This window comes from Delphinapterus leucas, chromosome 13 (assembly GCF_059928025.1).
Source record: "Delphinapterus leucas isolate spDelLeu-1000000601 "Yukka" chromosome 13, BTC_Dleu_Yukka2, whole genome shotgun sequence".
NCBI lineage: Eukaryota > Metazoa > Chordata > Mammalia > Artiodactyla > Monodontidae > Delphinapterus > Delphinapterus leucas.
This window is the reverse complement of record NC_143141.1, coordinates 26,196,183-26,215,501: the sequence shown is the minus strand read 5'-3', so window position 1 is coordinate 26,215,501 and position 19,319 is coordinate 26,196,183. Positions and strand designations below refer to the sequence as shown.

Genomic DNA, 19,319 nt, shown 5'->3' with positions numbered 1-19,319 from the left:
CCTGAGAGCAAAGGAGAGGAAGGTGGGTTGCCATCACAGTGTTTTCAAAGCCGTGGCAGATGAACCCAAAATACCATGACATTACTTAGCCTCAGACTGGAGTAGGGAGCAGAGGGCCGCTGGTTTAGTTGAGTTTTAGTCTGCTTGTAAGTGGCTGTTACTTTCTAACTCAATCCTGGGATAAGGCTCTGCTCTGCACTTTAATTCAGTTTATTTAAGAACGTGTCTGTGATCCGGCAGGACCTTGGCAACTTCGTTGGACTTCTTTGCCCAAGAAGTGAGTTAACCCTTGGGACAGTCATCTCTTGGCAAGTCCTAGAATACAAAGCTGGAGGACCATTAATTCAGGAGAGGTCTTCTCAGTTGGTTGAATATTGCCCCAGGACATTTAAATTTACTCACCCCCTGTCCAGAGGAAGGAACCTAGGACCACAAATTTACCCTCCCCGAAACCAGAGGATGGAGGCTAGGACTGGAACCTTCCGGGCCTGGAACGGGGAGGGGTCATAGCTTTAGTCCCAAACTGGAAAGAGAATTAACCAGGGTATGTAGAAATGAGTTCTAATCTCTGTTTTGTGGTTTATTAACCACAGGACTCTGAGCAAGTCACTTTGCTTCTTTGGACCGCCAATTTGTTTTTGTAAAACAGGGATGACAACAGCAACCTTCTTCACTTTAGGGAGTTGTGATGATTAAGCACAGCAATGTGAAAAGGTCTTTCTTGTAGTCTTCTCTACATTTGCAGCCTGTCAAGTGTCTCAGGGACACTTGGGTGTATTTCCTCCAAATTACCAATGGGGGCAGAATTGAGTCAGGCCTTAACTCAGCAGGTGTGGAAGCTGGGACCTGGCCTCCCAGTTTAGGTGAGCAAAGCTGCCTGTTTCCAGCAGCAGTTAGGAAATAGGGAGATAATCAGAGAGAATATTATGGAAGGATCTCTTAAAGTTGCTACTAGAAGGAAGAATTAGGAGAGAAGGTTGAAGCTTTAGTTTTACAGTCTTTTGAAAAGGCCTTGATTTGAACTCTTCTGAAATCCCTATTATTTTACATAATCTGGGTTGTAGTCTGAGGCAGGGAAAGTTTAGGTTCACCTGCCCAAAACTAGCCCCATCAGAATCACTTGTCCCCTGATAGACAAGCCTAGTGTTTTGTGCTGATTGACACTTTGAAACTCAAGAGCAAACGCATATAGCGTTTACTGTGTACCAGGTGGTTTTAAGCTCTTTACATATGTTAGCTTATTAACATTCATAACAACACCATGAAGAAGATACTATTATCAGCATCCCTGTTTTACTGGTAAGGAGCCGAGGCACAGAGTGACTTGTTCAAGGTCACTAGCTTTTTTGTAAAGGCTGGAAATTGAAGCCATGCATTTGGGCTCCAGAGGCCCATGCTCTTGACCACACCCCCTGCCTCTGGAACCATCAGAAGACCCCATCCTGGCCCGTGTCTGTGTTCACTCTTGGATGCTGGCAGCACCCTCACCCAGCATGTCCAGAAATGCAGGTAGCTCTTCTCTTGGTCAGATTAGTGGCACCAGTACCCTCTGATTATTCTGACTGAGAGCCCTGGACCCATTTCACTGACTTTCCTTTCTGATTGCTTTACCTTGGTCAGCTGGTCTCTGGGTTACTTCAGAGGCCTCCTAGGTTTTGTTTCCAGTCTCTTTCTGGAGCCAGACTGGATCATTTCAGAAGACTGTGTACTATAACTTATATGTGGAATCTAATATGACACAAATGAACTTATTTATGAAACAGAAACAGACTCACAGACATAGAAAACAAACTAATGGTTACCGAAGGGGAAAGGGGGTGGGGGAAGAATACATTAGGAGTTTGGGATTAGCAGATACAAACTACTATATATAAAATAGATAAACAGGGGCTTCCCTGGTGGCGCAGTGGTTGAGAGTCCGCCTGCCGATGCAGGGGACACGGGTTCGTGCCCCGGTCCGGGAAGATCCCACATGCCGCGGAGTGGCTAGGCCCGTGAGCCATGGCCGCTGAGCCTGCACGTCCGGAGCCTGTGCTCCGCAACGGGAGAGGCCACAACAGTGAGAGGCCCGCATACCGCAAAAAAAAAATAATAATAAAAAAAAAGATAAACAATAAGGTCCTACTATATAGCACAGGGGACTATATTCAACATCCTGTAATAAACCATAATGGAAAAGAATATGAAAAAGAATATGTATATATATATATATATGTTGTGTATAACTGAATCACTTTACTGTATACCAGAAACTAAGGCAACATTGTAAATCAAATATACTTCAAAAAAAAAAAAAAGACTGCATACTGATTGCTCCCTGACCCCACCCCCCACCTCAGCCTCATCTTCTCTATCTGCATTCCCAAAGACTTGAATCACCATTCCTCTAAATGTCACACCTGGTCACCATTCCATCATACATTGGAGTTGGTAGTTACAGGGCAGGGAGAATCCTAGCTGTTCACCTTTATAGCCAGTTTATGGCCACTGGTGAGGTGTTCAGTGAGTCCAAGAATGAAGGAGTGGACCTTCCTGGGAAAAGAAGCAGAGCAAGGGCTGCAGGAAGTGGAAGAGGGTGAGAGGCAGCTGGGGGGGATGCTGGTACTGGGTTGAAGGGGTGGGTATCCAAGGGTGGGGGGACACTTGGAGGGAAAGACAGTGAGCTGTTCCCTCACCAAGGCCTGAGGCTTGGCGTGAGACTGATCCTGAGGGGAAAGGGAGGCAGGGAGAGAGAGGGGGAGAGAGAAAAAGGATGTTTACTGTCCTCCAGCAATCAAGGGTTTTTGTCCTGTCTGGAGAGTTAGAGGATTCTTTTAATTAATTGAGCTTTAAATAGTATACAAGATACAGGATTTTTGTCTCTTAAGCATGAGAATCAGGATTAACCATGGAAGTGAAATGAAGTATACATGCCTTCCTTTAGACATTAACCGATTATTTTAACACACACAGACTGGTGACATACAATCTTGGAATATAGATAGTTCACTTGGGCTCTTTACTACATTAGTGAGGGGCAGCTTTCAACTCTGGAGTTAATGAGAGGGGAGAATATCTTGGAAGCAGAAAGATTCAACAGAACCCCCAAGAGATAAGAGTTTAATGTTTTTTGAGAACCTACTGTGGGTATAGTTACTATGTGGGAAATTGAGACTAAGACACCTTTCAGCTGTCTGGTGAGATGAGGCTCTAGAAATAGATACTTTACATCCACTAAAGGGTCATGGCAGTCATTCTCATGGGATGGGGAATTAGGGACCTCAAGGGAATCTCAACTGATATTTTTTGAGCACCTACTATGTGCCATTAATCTTCAGATAGGGGATGAAAGTATGGGAGTAAAGTACTGATTAAAACCTTAGTAAGATTATTTTTGGCTGAGTTAACTGACATTGACAGGTACAATTTGCCTCATTTGTTCAACTTAGTACCAAGTCCCTTTCCTGCTCCGAAGACAATTGATGGTAGCAGGAATATTTTGTAGCTTTTACTAGTCATCCATTTGTTTTGTATTGTCAAATTTCTATTTCAGAGAGCGGCCAAGAAGCTCTTTTCTCTTTACCCCTGAATGAATTAAAATTCTCTCTGAGGCTCCTCAGACAAAGCCGACATTTTTTTTTTTAACATCACTTTTCAAAGTTGAACTTTTCTAGCACCCTGAGGAGTTTGAGGGCAGCTAGGGACCCTTTTCCAGGGAGACTCAAAACAACACAAACCACAAGTTTTCTCAAAATCTGGCAGCCGTAGTAAGGAGATCTGATGTACTAAAAGAGCTCAGGAACCCCAGAAAACTGGCTTCCTTTTTTCAGATACTTCCGGTTTAAAAGGTGGCTCTTGATAACTGGTTCCTCATTATCACTGTTGAGTTTTGAAGTCAGCAAGTTTGGTTTGTTTTCCAACACTGTGTGCCGTCTGTCTTTGACTTTCAAAAGTAGTGGGGGTGGAGGTGTGGCAAATCAAATCGCGGAGATCGCTGGCTGCGACTTAATATCTCACACCATAGATCACAGGTAGCTGTTCCTGCTTACCTCTAAAGCAGGTCTCTCAACCTCGGTGCTATTGACATTTTGGGCTGGATAATCTTGTGAGGGGCTACCCAGCCTATCATAAAGAGCAAGAGTTTTTACCCTACCCCAATTTACAGGGGCGAAGCCTGTGGTTTTTTGTTGTTGCTGTTTGTTTGTTTTTAACTACTCCTTTAGAGCAGTGGTTTTCAACTGTTAGTGATTTCATCCCCCAGGTGGACTTTGGTGATGTCTGAAGACATTTTTGGTCATCACAGGCAGGTGGATGAAGATGTGTCATTGCATCTAGTAAGCAGAGGCAAGGGATAATGCTAAACATCCTACAATGCCCAGGACAGCCCCCCTGCCAAAAAAAAAAAAAAAAGACTTTTCTGACCCCAGATATCTATAGGTTGAGAAACTGCATCAGAAGAACATGGCCTATCCCCATTCCAGTATTATAGTGCATCGCTAATGGTCATACAGCGACTTAGTAGTAGCTGCAACTAGGACCATAGTTCTTAGCTCTCAGTGTGCCATGTCATGGGATAGTCATGGTGGGAAGTGGCCTTTTACAAAAGATGAATTTAAGGTGAGGTCTGCAGACCACAGTAGTTAGCAGATGTCCATGACCCCTGGCTGAAGTGTGGGTTACCTGAGTAACTTTTTCTGTTTTCAGCCAGAAAAATGTGGGCAAGGTAAGCACTCCAGGAAGCCAGTGGGAGAGAAGTTCGCTCAGCTGACCCCAGGAGAACCTCACCCTGGCTGTTGCTGGGGTTTCTCTGAAAGCCAGGCATTTTCCAGGCTTCTGAACAAGGCAGGCATATGAGTTGGTGGAACTCCTATCTCAGGAAGCAGAGGGAAGGGGCCGTTGGTACCCACTGAGGGACAGTCCAGCAGTCACTGGGAGAGGCTGTGTGCTGAGAAGTAGAGCCAGGCTCCCTGGGGTGGAATCCTGGCTCACCACAAACCAGCTGTGTGAACCTGGGCCAGTTATTTAACCTCTCTAGGCCTCAGTTTCTTCCACTTGTAAAATGGAGAGTGGATAACACCTTAATAGGGTCTTTAAGAGAGAGTGAATATATGTGGAGTTCTTAGAGCTGTGCCTGCTACATAGTCAACACTTTATGTGTCAAATATTAGGACATAGAGATAGACACACTCTCAGATACCTGACTGCACTATCCATCTGGGCAGAAGCAAAAGAGGCCCCGCTTCTTTTTTCCTAAGGACTTTTAGGGCATATGGGTTCTGGCCCATTTATATTCTCTGTCTTATGTTGGATTAGAGCAGAGGACAGGGTGGACAGAAGGATGGAAAGTTCCTAAAGCTGAGAAATAAGGAAGCTTCCTCACTGCCCCATCCAACTTCTAAAACCTTCGCTTTTCTGGGCATAGGAGACCCATTTTTGAGCTCTTCCTCTAACTTGCTTTCCTTCTGGTCTTCTGGGGATACAGCATTCCCATTGGGTAGAGGGGGGGAGTCTCTGGGTTGCCTGGGGCATTTTGGTACACCTCAGCTTGAAGCGTCCTCCTTGGGAAGTCATGAGAGACAAAGCTGCACTGAATAGTCACAGCATTTGTTCAACCCCTTTTCCCTGTAGAAGTCTAGTCCGCTCCCTGTCGGTACCTCCCCTGGAGGGCAGAATCACAGAGGCTCCAATGGCAGTTGCTGAGGCCCCTTACGCTGAAATTGGCCAATGAGATGCTTGCTCACACTTCCTCACATCTGCCCCAGACTCTGGCTTCCCACTGGGGGAACCACTTGAGGTCCCTGTGCTGTTGAGTCACAGGACCGGGTCATGGTAGGTTTCAGTCCCACTGACCCCTGGAGTTTCAATGAAGGGAACAGTCATTCTCACATTTTCTGGCACATTGAATGGAGAGTCCCTGGCCATCTTGGTTCTCAGCAGAGAGCTCTTTGCCCCTCATATGTAGACTCTGGGCTGTCTAGTGTGGCCCCTTCTGATACTGAGGTGCTTGGGGTTCTTGACAAAGCCGGAGAGGACCTTCAGTGTGGAACCCACACTCTACTCCCCCCATCCCTGTACAGCCTTCGTCTTGTCCAAACTTGGTTGGGGTCTTGGCCTTGTTTCCATGGGAGCAGGAGCTAGACAATCTCCTTTTCCTTGAAGTGCCATGCTTTTTGCACTTTTGTCTGTGGATCTCTAAGCAATTCCTTAATAGTCCTTCCCTGGAGAGTGAGTCAGACCTGAGAACCTGGCTCTGGGAACCCTCGGTGCCCATCCACCTCACCCAGCCTTCCTGCCTCTTCTCACCTTCAGCTCAGCATCCCTGCCCTGGAGGCCTGGAGATGGTCTATGTTCTTGGAAGGCCTTGTTCCCAACCTCTTCCTTCTGGCAACACCATATTGTCTGATAAAGGAATGAAACCAGATAAGCCATTGGACAGCTTTGATTTGGGCTGAGTAAGGGCATTTGAAGCTGTCACTTTTCCTTTTTCCCATTTGAGGGACAAAAGTTCCTCCTGCTTCCTCCCATATTTTCCTGTCTCAACCCCTTCTAATGAAGCCTTCCAGCCATGTCCCACCAGTCCTCTTTTCCTCTCAATTCCCAAAGGTCTTAAATTAACAAACATGTACACCACTCACGAAGTGCCGGGCTCTGTCTGTGAACTCTACCACAGCTCAGGTCATCCTCAGGCAGCCCTCCAGGGTAGACATTATTATTACCTATTATTCAGAAGAAGACACCAAGGCACAGAAAGGGACAGTACCTTGCTCAAGGGCAAGCCAGAATTCAAACCCAGGCAGTATGATTCCAGAGCCCAGGCACTTAGCCCCAGTGTGGGGCTGCCTGGGACAACTGGAGATAGCCAGTTGTCTTTCAGTTTCATGGGGTTATCAGTCCGGGGTCAGTTGGGAAGGGACCTTTGAGATCATCTCGTCCAAACCCTTTATTTTGCAGTTGAGGAAACCAGGTGCCATGTACTAAGGGACCAGCCAAGAACCCAGTTTCTCCAACATTTCCTGAAAAGAAACCCAGATTCCTTTCAGCACCATTGGCATAGAATGGGCTTTTCTCATCATTCAGGTGTGGGCTCCCTAAGAACCATGAGCAGGATTTGATTTGTGGCCTGTACCTAAGGTGACCCTATAATTTATTGTCCAAACTGGGCCACTTTTGAGAGTAAAAGGAGACACCGTTAACAGTTATGCTGCTACCACACTGTAAACATTGTCCTGGGCAAACTGGGATATATGGTTGCCCTGCTTATGGTGGGTGTGTCTGGGGTGGGTAGAGCAGACTGGGAAGTTCTGGGGCTGGACATGGTACAAAGAGACAGACCCAAAGTGATTTGGTCCAGCAGGTGGACAGTTGGCAGCAGACAAGAGTGGGGAGTTCAGATGCCCCTGTGGGCATATGGGCTCAGGGGCAGACCCTGGTCCCTGACATGGGGCTGGCCAGGGGAGGCAGAGGTCGACCCCTAGGGGATCTGGGGTACTGGCCAGGGCAGCTAGGTAGATGGAGAGGAAACTCTGCTGCTGCCAGGATCACCTGCAGTGTGGGCCCAGGCCTGAAGAACAGGGCCAGGCTCTGAGCACCTGGGCAGTCTGCAGTAGCCAGCTCTTCCCCTTTACCCAAGTTACTCTCTCACTCCTCTCCTCGGCGTTTCTGTCACCCCTTGACGTCACCATAACAAATATGTCTTGAGCATCTACTGTATCTCAGTACTGAGAGAGCTCTGGCATCACAAATATGAAGTTGGGAACATGTAGTCAGTGCCTTTTAGTCCTCTGGGACCAGTGAGAGCAAGAGACACAAGTGTCAAAAGTGTGTTAGTATAACCAGCTGGGAACTTGGGGGAGGTATTTGGGGAGAGGCCGTTTGTACTGGGCCCTGAAGGACAAGTGGGAGTTTGTTAGGCCAGAGTAGGAGAACATTCTAGGCATGGGGTCAACACATGTTTAACCTTTTCAAGACAAAAAACTCCTCAGAATTGTACTGATGTATGTGATTTAAGTGATTGTAAATCTGTCTTTTATTATAGTGAAAGAAACTGCTTACTCTCTGTCCTTACTCCTTCAGTTTATAATAACTTGTTGACCTATTTGCCTCCCACCAATAGACTGGACACTTGCAGGCAGAAGGGTCTTCTTTATCCCGGTATCCTCAGCGCCTGGCGCTGGCACACTCAATTTAGTGCTCAATCATTATGTGCGGGCGAATGGGGACATATTATTCCTTTGCACTGCTGCCCCATAGTCTGAGGATAGGAGGGTCCCGGGACAGGCGTCCCAAATGCCTGTCTCCTGGACCCCAGACAGGTGCGCTACTGCCTGAGGTCCGTCTGGCTGTAACTCGATGCAGCCCAAGAACTGGAAGAACAGGAAACCCTGTGACTCACGGTGCAACAGGATCCTGGGGGAGTGGCCTGTAAGCCTCCTCAGTGAGCTCCACGCTCACCCTGCGCTGCTCCAGCCATGTGCGTACGCAGTGCGTCAGCTGGAATCTCCCTGAGGTGGCGCGCCGCCCTAGTGGGGGTCCGCCTTGTCCCATCTGAAAAAAGTGTCAAGGCAGATCTGTCACTTCGTTAGCTGCGTTTCAGAGGACAGGAGCCTTAAAGAATCTAGGATCTGCTGTGTCTTTTCCTCCCCAACTCATCCTTTTTTCTTTTTAAATCTTATCGGAAACATCTGGCCTTGGCTTGGCAACATTACAGGATAAACTTGCTGCTCTTTGCACAATCTTGGTCCTCCCAGGAGGAGTCTGTGAAGACATTATTATTAATGAGGCCACTGACAGCAGTTACCTAGCTTTCCCTGTGTGGGCACACCTATGCCCCAGGTTAGGGCACTCATCTGGCCACTGGATGTTATGGGTCCTGTCAGGGACTTTGGCCTGCGGTCTGGGGAAGCTTCCTCAAACCTTGATTTCCTTGTCAAAGATTTGCAGTAAAACACTGGCAAAGGAATAATGGAAGATATGAAATTCTTTTGAAACTAAGTTGCAAGCATGTGTCAGCACATAGAGTCACTGGAAGGCTATGTATGGCTGCATTTAGGTTATGGCGTTCCCCTCTGATTTGACCTCTTTGGCCAGACCATGTGAGTAGGTAGACTAGGGCCTAATCAGTGCCTTGTCCTTTTTCCTTCCTATGTTTTTAAATTGAAGTATAACTTATGTAGAGAACTGAACACACCAGGTAACTACCACCCAGATCCAGTAACAAATTATTACCAACAATAGCAGGTATACCCCCCCACTAAATATAATCACTATCCTGACTTCTACGGGCATAGATCTGTTTCTGTACTTACTGTAAATGGACTCATATGATCTGTTCCTTTTTGTACCTGGCTTTTTTTACCCAACTTTATATTGTGAGATTCATGTACATATGTAGTTGCCTGCGGCGGTAGGTACTGCCTTCTCATTGCTGTACAGTACCCTGCCCCTGCCTCTCTAACCCTGTTTTGACTATAGTTGAATTACAGCAGATGAAACTAGTCAAAGCCCTTCACTTCAGGAGGGTGTGGTTCTTCCTAAATTTCTTTCTAGGAGGCTAGGCTGGATCCTTGGAGTCTGGTCTAATATATATATATATATATATATATATATATATATATATATACACACACACACACATATATATATATAATATACATATATATAATATATATATACACCTGATTGTATCTTTAGGACAAAAACACGAGTGCTAGGAAAGCTAAAATTCAGTCAGTTGGTCTGCTTGAGGTCCAGAAGCAGCTAAAATGTAGGAGTTAGCTCGAGTTCATTCAGCACCTCCTGGAGAGAAGGTTCTAGGTACTAAATCAGAAATACCCAAAGACGGGCTTCCTTGGTGGCGCAGTGGTTGAGAGTCCGCCTGCCGATGCAGGGGACACGGGTTCGTGCCCCGGTCCGGGAAGATCCCACATGCCACGGAGCGGCTGGGCCCGTGAGCCATGGCCGCTGAGCCTGCGCGTCCGGAGCCTGTGCACCGCAACGGGAGAGGCCACAGCAGTGAGAGGCCCGCGTACTGCAAAAAAAAAAAGAAAAAAAAAGAAATACCCAAAGACTGGAGAAAGAAGTCCAGCAGTGCAATAGTGCCTCAGGGTGTTCCTGTGTCCTTGGCTCTGACTATGCTTATGGAGTTGCTGTCTTATCTAGTCTGGTCACTTGAATTCACCCTTCTACCAGGAGGGTGGGTTCTGTAGGGATGACTGATGAGCATTTGCTCGATTATGTATTATTTATTTTCTGCCTACTTATTAAAAGAATTAGGTGATATGGGTGATATGGTTCAGCTTTCACTGAAAGGACTTCTAGAATAAGAGTCATGGGACAGGCAGAAATGATTATCAAAAAACTTAGTTCATTAAAGTCGAGTACAGAGCCCTGAGCTTCCTGATAGTCAAGGCAAAAGGGACAGCTCTCCTTTTTTCAAATAAATTTATTTATTTATTTTTGACTGCTTTGGGTCTTCATTGCTGTGCACAGGCTTTCCTTTAGTTGCGGCAAGCGGGGGCCACTCTTCTTTGCGGTGTGTGGGCTTCAGTAGTTGTGGCACATGGGCCCAGCAGTTATGGCTCTCTGACTCTAGAGCGCAGGCTCAGCAGTTCTGGTGCACGGGCTTAGTTGCTCCGAGGCATGTGGGATCTTCCCAGACCAGGGCTCGAACCTGCAACCCCTGCCTTAGGCAGGTGGATTCCCAACCACTGCGCCACCAGGGAAGCCCAGGACAGCTCTCCTTGAGTCAGTTGTTTTAATTTCATTGGCCTGTAGCAGGAAGCACAGTGACTCTGGGCAGCCAGACTTTCTCCTGACACTAAACCCTACAGAGAATTGACTGATCAGTGAACAACACAGCAACTTTACACAGTGGGGTGATCTTTATGATTCTTCCTTCCCATGATTAAAGGTGATAGGATTAAATCATACTAATATGGAGGCATTGCAAAAGGGAGCTAATGCAATGTAGTGAGGTGAGTGGCTTTCTGGTTCTAAAGTTCATAACCTCCTTCTAGGATCTTGGGCTTGCCCACACCTTCTGAGCCTTTTCACATGATCTCCCTACTGTCTCCACGTCAACATACATCCAGTGACATGTATGTTGGATATGTATGTTCTTAGCCCGGAAGAACTCTCCCCTGAATGCCAGTCTCACAGGCCACTTACTCATACATGTGACACTTCCCATGGGCTGCTTTGCATTGTTCTTGCCTTTCTTATCTCCTAAGACCCATCCCTCCATTCATTTCAGAGACATTTATTGAGTCTATAATGAGTTGAGCCCTGTGCTATCTCGTAAAGCCCTAGAGAACAGGAATCCTGATTTCTTAAAAAAATTTAAAAAACGTGTGTGTGTGTGTGTGTGTGTGTGTGTAAAGTTGACCCTTGAACAATATGGGTTTGAGCTGTATGGGTCCACTTATATGTGGATTGTTTTCAATAAATATATTCTATGGTACTACATTACTGCATGATTTGCGGTTGGTTGGATGCGTAACTATGTATAAGGAGTGCCGACTGTGGATTTTCCACTGAGTGAGGGTTGGCACTCCAACCCCTGTGTAGTTCAAGGGTCAACTGTATATATATTTAAAGTGTACAATTCAGTGGCATTAAGTACATTCACATACAACTATCACCACTATCCATCTCCACAACTGATTTCTTTTTAAATTATGCTCCTGTATATTATAGTGCTTTGCATGTAATTGGTTTTCAACATAGGCTGTAAAATGAGAGAATCTGGGGTCAGCGATTCAGGGGTTGTATGAGAGGAATCTTACAGATTTAGATGTTGAAATTTAAGGTTTCTTCTATACTTTCCTTTGAGACCTCTTAAGGTATTCAAGGTAGGATTTGTAGCAGTTTATATAACAAAGTCTCAACGTTGGAATATTGTTCTTTTCTGGATGTAAGTAGTTTGATCAGGACCATTTTCCCACGGGGACCAGATAGGGTATCCTCACAATCCAGGGAAGGTCACTAGCCATTCAACTGAAATTGGCCTGCAAGATGATATAGGCCCTTGGGGATGACTGGGGGTAGGATTATCATTTATTGTTTCTGACAATAGAGTAAGGGATCTGGGTGATCCAGATTCTAGTGTCAACTCTGTGACCTTAGTCAAGGCTGTTACCTTGACCTCAGTTTCTCTGAGGTTCCTTTCTAGCTCTCACCTCCAGGGTTTCCTTTCTGGGCTTCCTCATACCAGGCTGGGGCTGTGTCTGCCACACCTGAGCCACTGCACTCTTTGAAGTGGAGCCTCTACAAGGGTGATCTTCTGCTTCCTCCATTCCTTGCATCATTGCTATGACACAGTTTCCCCTCTGTAGTGCTAGTCTGGAGGAAACTGTGGGCACTTAAGAAGATGGGCTTTCCATTTGGAGTGTTATCTTATTTCATAAATAGTATGGGGTTAATTTTGTTGTTGAACATAAGTTCATGTGCCCGACAAACGGTGGGGCCAAATACACCGAAATGCTGGAGTTTGGAGCAGAGAAAGGTTTGTTGCAAGGGCCATGTAGGGAGAACGGGTGGCTTGTGCTTAAAAGACTAGAACTCCCTTGATTGTTTTCAGGGAAGAGTTTTTATAGGCAAATTTTGGGGTGAGGGCTGCAAGGTATGTGACTTTCTTCTGATTGGTTGGTGGTAACTGGGCGGTGCTCCAGGAATCTTGTGCTGAGCCTTAAGTTCCCATCCTCTATCTGGATGGGGGCCTTAGTTCTTGCAGAAGAACTCAGGGATAATTGTTATGTGTATCCCTTGAGGAGGAACCAGGACTCTGCTTTATTGCTTCACTATTGTTTCTTGACTGCTCCTCCTTTGTTTCTGCATTCCCTCCCTTCCCTAGTTAGTAACTGTTTGAATCTGACCTTTAGAACTCTGCGAAAGTCTAGGAGGCTGAAGCCTTTTTCCCACAAACATGAACCAGGACTCGGAAAGGCTTTTGTACCTGGGAAGGCCCTAAAGGGTCCTGCTTGTTTCCAGTTTCTCTTTAGAACTTCTCCTGCCTGTATGCACAGTTCTGTAGAGGAGGCAGGCGTGGACTGGTATGTTACGGGAAGAAAGAAATTGACCAGAATTGCTCAATAAGGAAGTTCTAATCTCGAGATTGCTAAATAGACGTATCTAAAAGTACTATCTCTCTTTAGTCCCTTGTTTCTGGGTAGGCAAGTGGCCTTCCCATACCTCAGCCAGGCTTTGCTTCTGGCCTGCCTCTGTTTCCCCAGCCTGGAATGCCCTCTCCTTTCCTTCTTTATTCCTGATAGAGATTTAAAGAGGAGCAGCCCAGTGTGATAGGCCACACACCCACCGCAGAAAGAGAAGGAGCAATTTGGGGAACCAGCCCCTGTTTTGCTAACCCCAATATGACTAAATAGGGTTAAGAAATGTCCTTGATCCTCTGAGGGTGCCACTTGTCAGAGATGAGTCTGGGAGAAGAAGAGGAAAATGGGTAGCAAAAAAGGTTAGACAGATGGAGAGCTTTACATATGTCACCTCATTTATGCCAGTGACTCTGTTGTGAGCGCTAGTCCTCCCATCTTAGAGGGAGGAAACTGGGACTCAGACACCTGTACAAATGCTAGAGCCAGGATTTGAACACTGACTTTTCTGATGCCACAGCCTGTACTTCACCACAACCAGCTACTAAATGAGGGTTGGCTTGAATGTTTCTACTTTGATAGTTTCCAACAACTGAAATTTGTTTTCAACAAGTACAGGGTTTGTCTCTCCAACTCCCAGCACGCAGGATCAACACAGGATTATTTCACACTTTAGCCTAATGTCTTAAGTAATGACTTTCAAAGATCCCAGGCCGAAAGTGGTAAAAATGACCTTGAGCAGTGTTGACCAGAACATAGCCCATCATTATTACATTATTGACATGGTGGATACCAGCCAAAGGAGAGGGGGAGATGTTTGAGCACCCAGACAGACCTAAAGGTGTCAGTTTGATTAGTCTGGAATAGATCTTTGGAATTTTTGTGTGTCATTCTAATGTGTAGCCAAGTTTGGGAACTATTATCCCAAGTGGCAGAATAGAGAATAGATGGAAATTATCAGAAAGTAGATTTATGTCAGATTGAGGAAAAGCTTTCTAATAACTAGAGCTGACCAACAGTAGAAGCTAACCAACTTTGAGAAGTGGTGAGCCTGTCATGCTTGGAAGCATTCAAACCTAGGCCTGATGACTATTGGGGTGAAAGGGACAAACTAGATAAACTCAAATGCTACGTTCAGTGGGATTTTGAACTCACGTTACCCCAAGATCCCTTCTAAGAGTTAGCATTTTTTAGCCATAGTCTTACTATGCTGTTTACATTTGGTAACATTAACGACATTCTCCCATGACTTTGCTCATTCCTTGTGCTCCCTCCTTCTGGCTGCACTGTGAGTGAAAGTTGGAAGGATAATGCCAAGCTCATTTTCTTCCTTCCCAATCCAGGAAAAAGGTCTTTGTATGGAGACTGCTTCTTGTTTCTAACTTCTGCTTCCCTTGGCTACCCTTCACTCAACACGGCAGTTCTGACCAAGGCTAGGTGGGCCTCAGTGGTGTGTTTAGGAAGCTGTAACATCAGGTGATTTAATCATCCTTTCCCGAGTGGCCCTAAGAAACTCAGGGAGGATACATCGTCATGCCCATCATCATGGCCCAAAGAGAAGTTTGGGCCAAGGTACTATAGTTGCATTTTTCATAGCTGTCCCATATCCTTTCTCTTAGTCTCATCCGATGGAGAGGAAATCAGAGCACTGAGGTTATCCAAGAAACTACAGGGCAGAGAGCGCTCTCCCGCACTAAGAGGGTCCACAGGAAAGGTGACGGTGGTGGTCCTAAGGGCCTGGCTTTAGAGCCAGACACCTCAGTTTGAATCCTAGTTCTGACCCTCACCAAGTGACCTGTAAAACAGGGTTGTAGAAGTATTACAAAAGGACAAAGGAAGTCAAGTCAGTAAACCCATAGGATGGTTTCTGGCAGGTAAGAAGTGCTTGGTAAATGTTTAGCTACTGGAACGATCATCATCGTTTTCATCTGTCACTGAACACTGAAATATGATTATAATCTCTTGGGTAAAGGGCAACATGATTTGAGTAAAGTCTGACTGTTTAACTTGTTAGGTTCTTTGAGAGTTAAGACTGGATTTCCAACAAGGCTTGTAGCAGTTTAAACATCAGAGTTAAATTAAGCATGGCTGCTGTAGACTTATGGCCATTCCACATTTGCTCTTTTGTGCTCGTGACCTCACACTCCAAGAAGTGACAGCGCAGCCTCTTAACAAGGCAGTACAGGCTTTGCTTTCCCACACAGGAACTCTCTTGCTTCCTTTGCAACATCCGGAGCCATCCGTGGAGGTGGGGGTGGGTGGCAGTGAGGCCTCTGGACCTCTCTTCTCTTTGGGAAAGTAGTAATGTGGAAGCTCCAACTTAGTCATGTGTCAAACTCATGATAATGTCCAGAGATATGTCTGCTGCCTTCTGATCTGCCAGGGCAGCCCCATGGGCCATGCCCTCCACTGTTTGCCCTTCCTATCTGTGTAGTGGGATGACTGGAATAGAAGACGGCCTTTTAGTGGACATGGCCAGCCTGAATGTGCTGTAGTGCCATTTGGCCTGTATAGACCCTGCTGTAAAGCAGAGAGGGGCGTTCATCAAGCAGAGCAGACAAGAGCACAGATGAGCTGGGCTGCCCTGTCCAGTCCTGGCTTAGCTTTTTGCACCTGTGTGATTTTGGGCATGTTGCCTTTCCCTTTTGGTGGAATGAAGGAGATAACGCTACCTACCTCACAGGGCTGTTATGAGGATGAAATGAGTTAATGGGTATAAAACCTTGAAAACAGGTTTTGCTGAAGGGTTTGCTGTTATTACTATTGCCTCTGAGGGCATCTCAGGCTGTACCTGGACGTGGCTTGGCATTAGCCTCTGGTCTGGTGGCTGGGACTTTGTATGCTAGCACTGAGATGCGTGAGCCATAATGTAGTGTTCCTGGGCCAGCCCAGGCATCATTGGGTTTGGAACAGGAGGGCTCTGGGGTGATTTAAGTTGCCTTGGGCTCAGAGTCTCCAGCAATTTGTCTCCCACTGCACCAACAGGGAGAGAACTTGTCTGAGGCTGTATGCTTTTTCCTCCTGGGAGCCTCAAATATCATTAGGGGGGAGGCCAGCCTCCTCAGGAGCACCCTGGCTCCCCAGGATTGTAGGAAGCCCAGATCAGTGACCCAGCTTGGGGTGGGGGCTGGTGCCCCACAGCCCTAGGAGGCTGAGGCAGACAGTGGGCTCAAGGCAATCGAGGTGCCAGGAGCCTGAAACCAGAAAACAGAATTGATGGTTGGAGTCTTCCTGGTTTAGACCAATGGAGTTAGGTGTCTGCTGTAGCTCTTTAAAAAAAGCTGGCAGCAAGGGAATTTGGGGAAATCCTCATTTCTGCAAATTTAAAACCCTGCATGACAAGCAGTGGTAGTGGTCATCAGCCAGGCTTTGCCCTTGGGAATCCTGGAGTTTTGAAGCTGGGAAGACCAGGGTCCCTTCTGGTCCCCCAGTCTGCTGATGAGGCTGGGAGTGCCAGGACCACCACCCTCATACCTTGAGGGCACAGCTGTGACCTGGTCCAAGGGTCCTGATTCTACTCCTACCCTTTGTGGCCAGCAGCCTTACCTGTCCTGGACACTGCTGCTGAGAACGGGGATGTTGTGGAAACTTGTGCGCCTCCTTGGATGGATTTCTATCAGACCTTTTCCTTATAGGAGAAAACTGGGAATATCCATAGGCGGGGCAGATGAGAGCTTTCAAGAAGCAGACTGTCTGAGGGGGACTCCTGTTGTTTTTCCTTCTCCTGGTGTTAAATCTGGGAAAAGTTCTTGTAAATTTACGTTGGAAGCAAGATAAATGAAATGACTAGGGAGAGCTGCCTCTGCCTCCAAGGATGGGGGCGGTTGCTTTACCATGTGTATCGAGCCTCTGTTAATGTGTCAGGCAGTGTGCTAGGCTCCAGGGATGCAAGCGTGAACAAATAGTCATGGTTCTTCTTGCCCTTGGTGCTTATGATTTGGACCCTAATAAATATGTATTTCCAAATTGGGGGTGGTGTTGTGAAGGGAAAAGTCTGAGTTTGCAGAAAAAACAGTGAAGCCTGATTGTTTTATTAGGGACAGTAGAGGAGGCCTCCGTGCAGAGAGGCCTGAAGGATTGGTAAGGGATCCACAGATGAGGAGCAGGGTGAGGATCTATGGGGCCTGCATGAACAGTCTTCTAGGCAGGGAAGGGCAAGTTGGGTGAGTTGGGGGACTGAACCAAGGCTGATCTGCACAAGGAGTGCAGAGGCACACAGTAAGATGGGGAGTGGGAGAGGCCTGGCTATATAGGTAGGGCCTTGGAAGGATTTAGGGTTTGGCGCCAATGGGAAGTCACTGAAAGGCTTTAAGCAGGGGAATAGTAGTCTGTCTGGGGACGGAAAATGGATGGAAGAGGGAAAAGTATTGTAGAATCGGGGATTTTATTAGTCCAGGCAAGAAGCTATGGCTGCTTGGCCTGTGGTGAGGGGTAATAGGGTTGGCATGACTGGCCTTATGAGTGTGGGGGAGGACAAGAGATGAGGGCCAGTAATGAACCCCAGCTCCAGGGATGTTGTCATAGGCATTTAAACTCAACCTTTCTGAAAAGAGCTCTTCTTTTCCCTAATTGGCCTTTCCCCTGGTCTTTAACATTCTCCAGAAATAAAATTTAATTTTAATTTGTAGTTTATTTTATTTATTTATTTTTTAAAAGACAAGTCCTGTCATAGAGTCTGGTTAAATGGTCTTTAATAATAACCTTCCGTACATAACAGATTTTATCCTTTTGAGGAGCTGAGTGATGTTCCATGATGTAGCTGCATACCATAATTCATTTAACATATAGGTTGCTACTCTCATTTTCCTCTCTTTCAGGTTGACCAGTATCTCTACCACATGCGTCTTTCTGATGAGACCCTCCTGGAGATTGCTAAGCGGTTCCGCAAGGAGATGGAGAAAGGGCTTGGAGCTGCCACCCACCCCACTGCTTCAGTAAAAATGCTGCCTACCTTTGTGAGGTCTACTCCAGATGGGACAGGTATTATACCCCTGGGAGAAGCCTCTGGGTGCTCCATTGCCTGGGAGAGATTTGGGTAACTTTGCCTAGGGACCCAAAGAACTATATACAACAGTGAAGGTTCTTTGGTTTCAAGCCTCAGAAGCCAACCCTTGTTAACTTAAGCATGCAGGGATTTGAGTGGAAGTCCTGGCAGTCAAGGAGAAGTAAATCTTTGTCAGCCCTGCTGGGGTACTGCTGTCAACCATTTGTTTCCCATCCATGTGCTGAGAAAGGCTGTTTGGCTCAGTTTGGGATTTTACAGCTTCACTGAGATTGCACACAATGAAAGTGATGAATAGCAAACGTGCCTAATATGGTCACGGCCATAGGCCATGTCAGTCACTCTCGGGCCCATCTAACTGGCACATTCCACAGACTTGTTGGAGAAACAGTGTGGTATAGGTTGTTCTAGACTGTGTTTTGAACTCCATGAATAAAGACTACTGGAAGTCCAAATAGACTTGGAAGAATGTGAAAGAGACATGGTACATATTAAGGTATTAAAGGCTCTGAAACTGTGCACTTAGAACCTGTCAAGCTTTGTGTTATCCCCTTATTTGGATACAGAGTCTATTTCATGATGCACTGCCCAGCAAGTGATTTAATTAAACTGGAGAAAAGGGACATGATGGAGACTGAAGTTGGAAGGTGGGTTGCGGCTAGATTCAGAAGGCCTTGCATGCACACCTGAAACACTGAGTCTTTCTTCAGTAATAGGCATTGGGGAGGAACTGAAAGTTTTTGAGGGGTGTGAGCAGAACTGTATTGGTAATGCACATCATTAGCAGTTTATGCAGAGCGGGGGAGGGGGGTGGTGATGGGTGGATGGTAGAGCATAGGGCATGGCCCTGGTGGGATGTAGTGGGCAGAGACCAGAGAGGATTCAAAGGTGATGCCAGGGTGTTGAGCCCAGCTGCCCAGGGGTGGCAACATCCTCAGAGAAGGGAACGGAACTAAGTTGTGCCAGCACTTTCACACAGTTTGTTTCATTTAAGCCTCATGACAACCCTCCATTTTAGAGATGAGGTACCTCTGGGGCCACGAGGGGTGAAGGGTGTGGGATGGCTACCTATATATAGAGGGTGAGAGAAAGAGCCCGGGGGCAGCTGCCAGGGTGATGGAGGAACCAGGAAGCACAGAGTCTGAGAACCGGAGGGAGGACAGAAGTCCAAAGGGCTGGCTGGTTGCTGGTGAAGCATCTGTACCTGCTGAGAAACCCTGGGGAGGGGTGGGCGG

At 46.6% G+C, this 19,319-nt stretch overlaps 1 protein-coding gene across 5 annotated transcripts in view; it reads left to right on the top strand.

Moving 5' to 3' along the window:
• HK2 (hexokinase 2) overlaps positions 1-19,319 on the top strand; it is a 61,508-nt gene that overhangs the window by 1,880 nt on the left and 40,309 nt on the right. For all 5 annotated transcript variants that reach the window (XM_089922929.1, XM_089922927.1, XM_089922926.1 and 2 more), the window contains one exon: positions 17,900-18,062. In XM_089922929.1, coding sequence (XP_089779055.1) covers positions 17,900-18,062 — 163 coding nt within the window. The remainder of the gene's footprint in view (positions 1-17,899; positions 18,063-19,319) is intronic.